General features: G+C 44.9%; 1 protein-coding gene across 1 annotated transcript in view; it reads left to right on the top strand.

Moving 5' to 3' along the window:
* Positions 1-5,901: 5,901 nt before the first annotated feature.
* ACBD3 (acyl-CoA binding domain containing 3) overlaps positions 5,902-11,046 on the top strand; it is a 30,468-nt gene continuing 25,323 nt past the window's right edge. The window contains exon 1 of the mRNA XM_019549557.1: positions 5,902-6,082. Within this exon, the coding sequence (XP_019405102.1) occupies positions 5,945-6,082 (138 nt within the window). The 5' untranslated portion in view covers positions 5,902-5,944. The remainder of the gene's footprint in view (positions 6,083-11,046) is intronic.

The following is an 11,046-nucleotide window of genomic DNA, read 5'->3' as shown; positions in this document are numbered from 1 at the left end:
GCCTGAGCTAGCTCTGGCCCTTTCTGGAAAAAAAAAAACAAGACAAGCCCTGGGACTCACTGCTCCTGCAGCAGCCTTGGGGCTTTGAGCGCCTGTGCAGAGCCCACCGTGGGGCAGCAGGGATCGCCCCCCACTGGCAGGATTGGTGAGTCCCAGGGCTTTTCTCTTTTTTTTTTTTTTCTTAAAGAGACGGAGCTGGCCCAGGTGGGGACCTGTGGGGGGTCTGGGGGAGCGAAAGGGAAGGTCAGGGGGTTTGTGGAGAACCGCCCATGCAGCACGGGGCAGTGGGGATCGCCTCCCACCCGGCAGCACCCACTGAGCCGGGAGCTGGGACAGCCATTGCCAGGCTGGAAGGGATGGGCCTGGCCTGCCTGATTTAGAGATTTGGAGATTTGGCAGGAGCCAAATCTCCGAATCAGTTTCAGCCGAATCAAATCAGGACAGCAATTCAAATCACCGAATTGAATCACCGTCCCCTGAATCGGCCGAATCTGAAGCAAATACTAGCCGCTTCCCACAGGCCTAGGAAATGGTATCATTTTTATCTCGTAGTATTTTTCTTTGCTCTAGGATAAGTGACACAGAACAATGGTATGACTAGGGGCTACGACCAAAGCATTTGCGCTGGTAGGAATTTTCTTATCTAGTGTAGAGGGGAGTAACCCATCCTTTTAAAGGTGTTTTTGATCTGTACTTCAGTCTTACAAATTCCAAAGCTGCAGAATGAAGTAAAACCACTTAAAATATGCTCTGGTGCTGTGTACAGTGCAAGTTTAAACTACGCTTTGAAGATAACAAATGTGAAAAGAAACTGGGGTTGTGTCTTTTTTGCTTTCACATAGAAGATTCTCTCACTCTGCCCTTTTTCTCCCTCTTTTTAGGACTTATGCCATAGAAAAATCAGGCCTGTTAAATCTGATCTTACCTTGTTTTGCCGAAGAAATATCAAAGGTGTCAAAGAACTGGATTATGAATTATTTCAACCTAACTGGAAAGTAAAATATCTTGAATTTTAACAAAGTTATTGCTTACCAAGTTTTGTTGGGCAATTGTATTCAAAAGGTGTTAACAAACATAGACTTAAACGTCTTACTAAAAATCTGTCTCTCAATGAATTGAATTTTACTTCTTCAGTGCTGTGATGTTATAAAAATCCTAGCTGTCTTTCTGTGGTAGAGTTTTCCTTTTACCCATTGTAGAATCTTCCAAGATGGAAAATTCTGAATTTCTTTAAAAAGTAAAAGAGGAAAAACAGGAAAATGTTTCTGGCCCAGTGTATATATAATAAAGCAAATTAAACACATAGGCTAGGGACAGAAGTTACACATAAACCAGTTTAAGTGATCCACAACTTGTTTAAACCTATAACAGAACAGAAGTTCAGAGCACATAAGCCACTTTCAAAATGGCTGAAACTAGTTTAAGATAAACGTGGTTGGATGTATTATCAAACTTAACTGATTTAATTAAACCAGTTTATGGAACTTCTGTTCCAGGTCAAAATGATTGTGATGGAGCAGCTTCAGTGCTCTGTTACTTTAAGGGCTGAAGCAGACACCAGGCAGGTGTTTGATTAGGGTGGTCATTTAAGATAGCCAGCTCTCTGGCCTGTGGCAGCAGTTTGCAAGGGAGAAACACCACCCTGCTGAGCTACTGCTGAGCCCTGTCACAATGTCCTTCTGGTCCAGGCTATTTAACATAACATAATCCTCAAGGATGAAAAACCATAACAGAGCCGTCATGGTCTGGAAAAATCAAATTCTGTAACCACTCAAAAGTGACACTGAGCTGCTGGATCTAGGATATCTTTACCTTCACATTTTAGTTTCATCTTCTGTTATGAAAGGCACAGGCCCTCTCTGATTGGACAAGAAATCGCTTCTAGTTTAGTCTGTCATCATGAAAGTTCCAAAAAGGAGGTTATAGTATTACTAGTGCACCAGTCTGGCATGATTCCAGCTTCAGTAGAAAGGTGTTTTACATTTGTCGCACTTAAAGGCTGTGGCATGTGACTGCCATAGCAGCTGATGATTGGATTTCCCCAGTGAATGTGTGAGAATGTCTCAACCTCACCGTTTTGAGCGTGCAGCACAGTGTAGGGGCTGGCTATTCAAAAGTGTATAGAAGGGATTATCAAAACTATTCAACTAATTTCCTTATGCATTAGACAGCATGAATAATTTAGGACACTTCTGAGAAGTGAGAGGAGGGTTAAGTTACTCCCTCTGTGGCCAAATACAGACAGTCAAATAGCCTGAGGCTGAACTGATTCATCTTCATAGGTTAGTCTAAGATTTGTAGATTGAACTGATAAGCAAGTAAAGAGACATTCACTTTTGATTCCAGAAATGCAGCCACATGCCTGTAGCAGAGCCCATAGTTATATATAACATTATTAATATACTTGTAGTTTATTTTAATGTAATTTATCTTCTTGAGACAAAAGGGAGCCAATGTGCTCTGATCAGTTCATGCTCAGCAGATAGCCAGTGGTCTACTAAAAGTTGCAGAAAGCAGAAACCAGGGTGTTTTTTTAAACTGGAAAGATTAAGGAAAGGTAAGGTTTTTTTTGGAGAGAAGTCTGTTTGTAGTTAAAACATAAGCTAGCCAGTCAAGAGAGAGGATATGAGACAGCCTAAGGTTTATCTTGACCTGCTTAAGCATGTGAAAACTATACATTTCCATGTCTGCAGAAGGATCCTTCCTTAAGAAATGAACACAGCTTTTTTCCCTAGTGTAGACTGGGAAAAGAAGGGTGCAAATACGGTTAATAAGTACTTATCTAAAAGTCAAAATGGTTATTTTCTTCCCTTATGGAGAAATATGCCAACCTCATGGAGCAGTCACAACTGCAGTTCCTTTTAGAATGAGGGTGGAATTTAGGATAAGGAGTGCAAAAGGTCCAAAGATACTGTGGGCGCATCTGCATGTATGCTTTACTATGGAGTTGACTAATTAACGCCGCAGTAAAGTGTCACTGTTTACACATGCGCTGGAATTAGGGTGCAGTAAACTAATTTACTTGGCTGTAGGATAGTACTGTAAGAGACACGTACTATCCTACAGCAGAGCAAACGTGCGATTAAATACATGTGCAATTAAATACTGGGTATAAACTGTGCCCAGTCAGCCTAGCCAACCCAGTTAGCTGGGGGGAGGGAAACTATAGTGCTGGAGCCTGACCCTCGTGCCCCAACATGCCCTTCCGCCATCTCCCAGATCCCAGGGCTGATCCCCATGCCCCCTGCCAACCTGGTGCTGCCTCACCCCAGCTCAAACTGCTGTGTTCCTGTGCTGGCAGCAGGCTTGTGGGGTCAGATACACAACTCCACAGTTTTGGCACTCTTGTGCCTCACTCTCTGCTGCCACCTGGAGCCTGGGGCTGACCCCCTTAGTCTGCTGCCAGCTTGGGGCTGGTGCACTCCAGCACTAACTGCTGTAGTCCCAGGCACTTGTGTAAACACTGCTCCTGGGAGCTGTTTTCTCTTTTGTGAACTGCGCTGGAGTGTATTGCTTCGAGTTAATTGCTCATGTAGGTGCATCCTTGTTAAAAATTAAGCTCTGGAGGTGCTGCTATAATAAGCATTTATGGAGCACGATACAAACACTGTAAAATGTGGTAGAAGGTAGTACATGAAAGCTCTGAATAATATAGCTTTGAATATATGTAACTCTATAGCTACACTAACAGTCTTTGAGTGAAGGTGGGTCTGACAATGAAGGGTCAAAAATGTGAACCACAACACATGAATATATCATTTGTACAGGCAGGTAATTTTATCTGTTCCACTGTTCACTTTATCTGTTCCACTGTTCAATGGAAGAGATAGCACAGGACACGGTTCATGGTATATATAGAACACTAAGCTCTTTAGAGATAAAACAGTTTTAAAAAAATAGGTGCTAGACCTTTATTCTGTATCAGGAAAAAGCAAACAGGATTACGTTTCTTTTGATCAGAAAGAACCCAGTGAAGAAGCTACAGGTTGTTTTTGATCAGCTTTACAAACAAAATAAAACAGCTCAGCTGAAGCATCAAATTCTGCCTCATCTGTGTATGTTTGTTACAGACAATGTCCCCAGCAGGACTTCTCTTTCAGTTTGGACCCTAGGGGCCTAACAGTGCTAATTCATGTGTCCAGCAGAAAATATTGTTTTTAAAATAACACTTTGTACTACTTTTGTTCCTTCAGACAAATACTCTACTTTACAAATAGAAAGGAATTACACCTCCCCATATTCCTGTGAGAATGCTAGAGGGTAATGATTATCCCCACTCTATTCTACTTAATAATAGGCTATGTGACTTGCCAAAGGTTACCCAGCAATTAAATGGCAGAGCAAAGCAAAACCCCCAGTAAGCCTAACTCATGGGCCCATACTTCAGCAGAGTACACAAAGCTGTAGAGGATTCTGTTCCTTGTAATTGGACCAGCTAAACGTCAGAGGGGAACTCAAGTTTCCAAGACTTGGATGCTTCAACTGGTCCTCAATGAATCAAACAGACAAGTGACCACAAGCACCTGACAATAATGCATTATTTTTCTGAAGTAATGTGATATGTACTGCTTGGACTGTACAAACTGGAAGCAACTTTGTTTATTTCTGTAGTGCTGGATCACATCTGATTCCTTCCTTGTGACCAGGAGACAATAGCAGTATTCTGGTGGCTGGTGTTTCCTGTAGGATCACAAGGGAGTGAGTTAATTATAGATAGAAATAACAGCACTCTTGCTTTCGCTGGTTCTCTTCCTTCCCTTCTTGCCCCTGTCAGGAAGTTCAGGGCTCAAGGTGTGAGTGCTGAAGTGTGTATTTCCTGAAACCTGCAAAACAGTCACACCATGCCAGAGCAGGAAAGGTGAAAGGGGCTTTCACCTTTTCCAGATAGCTACGGGGGAAAACATTAAAAACCCTGCCATCACTTTTCTGCATGTCCTTTCACAGCATCGGATGAAGCGAGCTTGAGCTCACCAAAGTTTGCACATGGCACATATAGCTACTCTGATTTTTTTAAGGGGCAAATCGACCCTGCCTCCTACATCACGCATAAACCAGACGTGTCACACAGGGTGGGTGATCTGCAGTGCTCCCTCCCATGCTGCTGCCCTCCACAACAGTCTGCGATCCAAGGGGCAGCCAAGAGCTGGGCTACCATTTCAGAAACAGACCCAGTGCTTCATTTCTGCTGCGCCTTAGCCCAGGACTGAAGGGACTCTTCAGAGCTGCCACAGCTAAGAGCCAGAGGCATTCAGGGCAGGCCCGTGGGGTGCTGTGCAGGCAAGAGCCTGGCTAGGCTCACAGGCCCTGGCACCACCCAGCTCTCAGCTAACACCAGCCCTGCCAACTCATGATTTTTGGCATTGTTCTTAAAGTCTACACTGCAGGAATGTGAAAAACTTAGCTCTTCTTTTTATATATATTATATGCATAGAAGAAAGAGCTAAGGTCTTCACATTCCCACTGCGTAGACTTTAAGAACGCCAAAACTCATGAGCTGGCAGGGCTGTAGCACAGCTGCACCGCCCTGGGCGCGCCGAGCAGCTTGGCAGAGTGCCGGCTTGCCCAGGGTTGGGCCACTACCCACGACCAGGGCGTCCTCCTTGGCGCGGGGCTAGAGCAGCAGCGAAAGGCCACGCCTGGGGCTATCGGGAAGGCCCTGAGGCAGCCCGTCCCCTTCCCTCCCCCGCAGCATCCCTGGCCGGGGGCCGACAGCAGCGCAAGGCCCGCGGGGGCGGGGCGAGGGAAGGTTCTTGGGGCGGGGCCGGGAAGCTGGCGCGGGGCCAAGCAGGGAGGGGTGGGTGACCGTGGGTTCGTCAAGAAGGGAGCGGGGCCAGCAGAGGGACTCCTGTGCGCTGGGCGGGGCGGAGCCTTCGCCGGAAGTTCCGGGTCAGAGGGGAGCAGGAAGTCGGGACGTGGCCGCCGCGGCTGGGCTGGAGGGCGGAGGATGGCGGGGGCGGCGGCGGCACTGAGCTCGGAGCGGCTCGAGGTGTCCATCGACGGGCTGACGCTGAGCCCCGACTCGGAGGAGGGGCGCGGCCGCGAGGCGCCCGGGGCGGCGGAGGAGCCCGGGGGGGACGCGGCGGCGCTGAGTCCGGAGCGGCGCTGGGGCTTCGGCCTGGACGAGCTGTACGGGCTGGCGCTGCGCTTCTTCAAAGGTGAGCGGCGGTCGCCCCCTCCCCCAGCGCCCTGGGCATGCGGCGGGGCCCTGTGCTGGCCGGGGCGGAAGGCCCCCTGAGGAGAGGGAGCTCTTGGCCGCCAGAGACTCTATCAGGGATCTGTACGTGCGAGTGGCTCTCGTGGATCCCCGGCCGGAAGTTGAGCCCCCCTGACGGGTGGTCAAATAAGAGCTCACACTGAGAAATCCTTGACACTTTGGTGGCTGCATCCCTACCCTCTGACTTAAAATAGCTTCACACATTTGTTTCTTAGACATGGTCAGAGACGCATGTGGGAGGCTGGCAGGTGTCTGGCTCTTGGGAGGTCCAGTTCTGGTGGACGCTTCCCTCATCATCAAAGAAAACAGCTTCTGCGTTTTCAGCCTGGGCGGCTGTTGTCCTTGTTGTTGGAAAATCCCCCTCGGGTTGGAGGAGTAAAGTTGTTCACTGCCACCTGTTGCTGATGTGGGGCTGGTGCCTATGTTTTGACTCCTTGTCTGACTTCTCTGCCCCTGGGCCGATAATGTGGATGGACAAAGTATTTTGCTCTAATTAGTCATTACCAGGCATAAAGGTATGCCTTTTAATTCTTTCAAATAAGAGGCAGGCAGATGCTCCTAACCAGGCAGTTGATCCAGTAGATACTGCCCACGTAATCTTTCTAAGCAACCCTGAAGTAGACTATGTTGCATTCAAAAGCTTGTCTGGTTCCTGTTGAACTGACTGTGTTTGGTAGACTTTCACTGCTTGCATATTTCTTTGAGCCTCAGGCCTGCAGCATCACTCCAACACTACCATGAGGATTATAGTGGGGTTTTTATCTCCTAATGTAAGTGTGGGCAGTTTGAGAGTCAAAACTCCTGTGTTCTGCTCCAGACTGTCAGAGACTGTCAGTTTGAATAAGCCCTACACTCTCCCTGCCTTTTTTCCACCTATATAATACTTAACCTGGCCCATAGTTTATGTGTGGCTTAATGAGCACTTCCCTAAAGCACTCAGATGTGATAAGGTGCTTTTCATCCATACAGCAGGTTTTCTTTGTCTTTCAGTTTTGACTATGGTCATACGGGCTCTAGCTTTTACTTCCCTGTAATGTAACCAGCACATGTTGTAATCAAGCTCCCTGCATTACTATTATCATCTTCTGTGGGCTTTTCAGGTGTCAGTTTGAACCATTCAAATCAGTTGGCCAAGTTTCACTTTTGCAGTTGGTCAGTTTCTAGCTGCTTATGCTGTAATGTTTGGACTTCTGAAATATATATTATGGTTGGACTTTGAACTATATATTAGCATCTATATATGTGTGTATATAGCTAGATATATAGATGCATATATCTTTATATATCTACATGCATCTGTGTGTGTGTATACATATATTTGCCTTTATACAAGACTTTTTTTTAAAGACTTTTTACAAAATGTTATTCTTACTTAAACTTCAAACTTGTTTATGCTTAGTGCTGGCTAACAAGAATATTTCTCTCTGGTGGAGTTTTGTTAATCTTACTTGAGCCAGAAAGTTTTGTTAAAAAGGATAAACAAACTTTGTGGGAAATCTTGATATTTCATAGTGAGAATCGCATCTGATCCAACAATAGGGATCAGAGGGGGGAGCAAAGTCATGAAATTCCATCCTGTTTTGATCTTTTTATCTAAATATTCCCGTTGAATCACTGTTGTTCCCTCTTTTTGTTTTCATTTGTAAAATATCAGTAGCAGTCTAAGGGCTATATTCACCTAAAGCATCTGTAGCCATTGCAAATCATTACCTTAGTTGCTGAGGCCGATATAAAACATGCTGGGTAGTGGTGGGATGTCTTTGAAATGAACTGATCTCAGCATTTCTTCTAAGACCACTGATACAGGTGCCCACTGTGGGCACAGTTGCCACATACAGTCAGACACCCAGTTACGTGGTTTCAAGTTGCACCGATTCATGTATATGCGCTTTATATAACATGACCATGTTTCAACTTATGCAATACTTTGCTTCATATTTACACTGTTTGCAGTAGAGTGGTTGTTAGTTTGGAGTCTGCTTACATAGCTTTAGCATCACTTGTTGTCTCCTCCAAGATTGTCCATCATTTTTGGTTACCATAACCCCTGAATATTTGTGAAAATGGCATCAAAGAAAGCCTTTGATGTTGTGCCCAAAAGAGCATGTAAGTCTATCAACCTGGCCCAAAAAGTAGAAATCCTTGATAAATTAAGAGAAGGCAATAGTGCTGCGTCAATTACTTGCCAATACAGTTTAAGTGAAATGACTGTGCACACCATTTAAAAAAAAAGGTGAGCAAAAATTAGAGACTGTGTGAAAACGATAACCCCTGTGAGTCTGAGAGTGGTGATGGTGCCTAGAATTCCTCATTTAAATAAGGTTGAAAAACTCCTGTATCTTTGGATCAGTGAAATGACCAGTACAAAAGGAGCAGTTGTCAATGGCGCGGCAATTGCGGCTAAAGCTTCGTCTCTGTATTAGCATGTAGCTAGGAGTAAAGGTTTTAATAAGGCTCTTAATTCCATTATTTTGTGTTTTTTAAAGATCCTTTTATTATGAAATGATGTTATCAAATCTTGGTCCCAGGTCCCTATCCCCGTTTTTCATTGACTTTAATGCCTCAAGTTACACGGTTTCAACTTGCACGGTGTTTTCCAGGAATGTATGCCCTGCGTAACTCAGGGGTCCAACTGTAGTTATTAGTCACTGAATTAAGGAGACTGTGCAAAACAAACCAAATCCTTTCATCCTTAGCAAGGTGCATCCCAACATTGGCCTATATATGTGTGTGGTTGCTTTTACCTCATTCTCTAAAAGCTACGTGAATAGAAGAAGATTGTAGCTGTCAGCCCAGCATTGTTTACAGTGTTGTTTTAAAAAAAAATCTTCTCTGGAGATGTTTGAGCTTATGATGCTTGAACTTGAAACACACTGTTAAGGCATTCTTGTTTTGGGAATTGTTACTCCCGGTGGCATTAGGGCATGTGGTGTTGATGGAGAAATCCTAGGCTGGTACACTAAAGGGGTTGCCAGTCAAGATGGAAAGACATTCACCCTAATGAATAGAAACTTGATCACCTACTGCCTCTGCACATGCACATCTAGATGTAGCTCACACTGCACGGCCTTGCAGCTTTAGGTCCTTCTTGTGCCTGGTACTCTAGTTGGGAGATCCCAGCCCCTGTCCAAGAAAGCAAAAGCTCTTTTCCGCCAGTTTGGTGCTTTGTGCCTGCCTTGGCTACTTGTCAGAAACTGTGACTGCTCCTTTGGGAACAGCTGCCTACCCCCTGGACACAGCTGACACAGAGGCTGCCATGTGCCCAGCAATGTTCTCTGTTGCAAGCAGTCAAGGGGTTGGAGCCACACTTTACAGCCTGGCTCATCCATCTGCTCCTCCTGTACTCCTGGGACCAGCCAACACAGGGTGGGTTGCAGGGATAGTTGCTGGCATCTGCAGGAGCAATTTCAGCAGCAGGGGCTCCTGTTGCCCCCTCAGGTACAGACAGGCAGGGAGGGAGCAGCACTGGAAAGAGCACAGCAGAGTCAGGTCCTACCATTGCTGCCTTTACCTGGCACCAGCTAGATCAGTGGTTCTTAATCTTTTTAGCCTCAAGGCACCTCTCTGCCTCTTCTGATGCAGATTGGGGCTGAGTCACTCTCAGCTGGAGTGCCTCAAAATTCGGAAAAGTTATGGAGGGGTGCCTTGAGGTTAAAAGGGTTGAGGACTAGTGCTGTAAAGCCTTAGTTTTGAACAAAATGCTTCAGTATCATTTAATCACTGGGATTTATGGTTGGCATGTGTTCATATTGCTTACTATTCATCTCCAGGCTGTCTTCTGTTGGCACCACCTGTGTGATAGTGCATTGACAGTAATCATCTGATTATTGGGAAGCAGTTCTGGAATCCTAAGTATTGTTTACTTTCATCTGAGAGTCATTTGTTTTTGTACCATGATAAAGAAGTAAAATCTTTGTTCTTTAGAGATGCCCACAAATGCTTTGGTATAAGATGTGTGATACAGCCTTTTCTGCTGCTTGGCACGTAATGATTGGTTCCTAAAAATGGCTCAGTTGTGCCACCAATGACTCACATCTGTGAATTCTTGTTATCTGGAATTTGAAAAGCCTTTTACCTGCTGTAGAGACCTACATCTATGATTGAGACTGTGCTAGTGTTTGTTAATTACGCATGAATGTAAGGATTCCTTTGAGTGACTTAGAAAACTTTATTCATTCCTCACTATAAGTACTTAAGGATATGAATTTGTATCAAAAAGGATTCATCGCCGTAATACTTTTAAAGAGAAAAAATTCCAGGCTCGTCTAACAAATTGCCTAGAATAGATGCAGTAATGCACTAATCCTCCTTCTTAGACACTTTATATTGTACCATGTTTTTTGTAATGGGCTTTTGTAAGTCTTTTAGTTTAGTTTAAGAAAACAGTGGTCATTCCAATATCTAGCCTTCTCTGAGCAGAATACTACAGCTCCTTTTCTCCAAGCTTAACTTACTGCGTTTTTCCCTTTGACTCCATATAATCATTTGCCCATGTGATTTTTTTTTCATTTTTTTTAAGTACTGCTTCACAATAATAGAAAATCTCATTGAGAGTTGCTTTATATTACACCCTATTGTTTGTGAGCTGCTTTTCATTGCTGTTTCACTCTGAAATAGGCCCATCTTGGTTATGCTACTTTTGCCACCAAACATTAAACTATAACAATTATGTTTATTGTTAGCTGGTATAGCTCGCTTAGAGCAGGATTGGCCAGCCTGTGGTACTGGTGCCACAAGTGGCAGAGGCAGCCCCTTTGGCATGCAGAAGATCGGGGCAGGCAATACAGGGACAGAGAGCAGGAATCAGAAAGCAAAGCAGCAAATGGTGTGCA

Source organism: Crocodylus porosus, unplaced genomic scaffold (genome assembly GCF_001723895.1).
Source record: "Crocodylus porosus isolate Cpor-Errol unplaced genomic scaffold, CroPor_comp1, whole genome shotgun sequence".
Lineage (NCBI taxonomy): Eukaryota > Metazoa > Chordata > Crocodylia > Crocodylidae > Crocodylus > Crocodylus porosus.
Note: the sequence above shows the minus strand (reverse complement) of the source record. Positions and strands in the feature narration are given on the sequence as shown.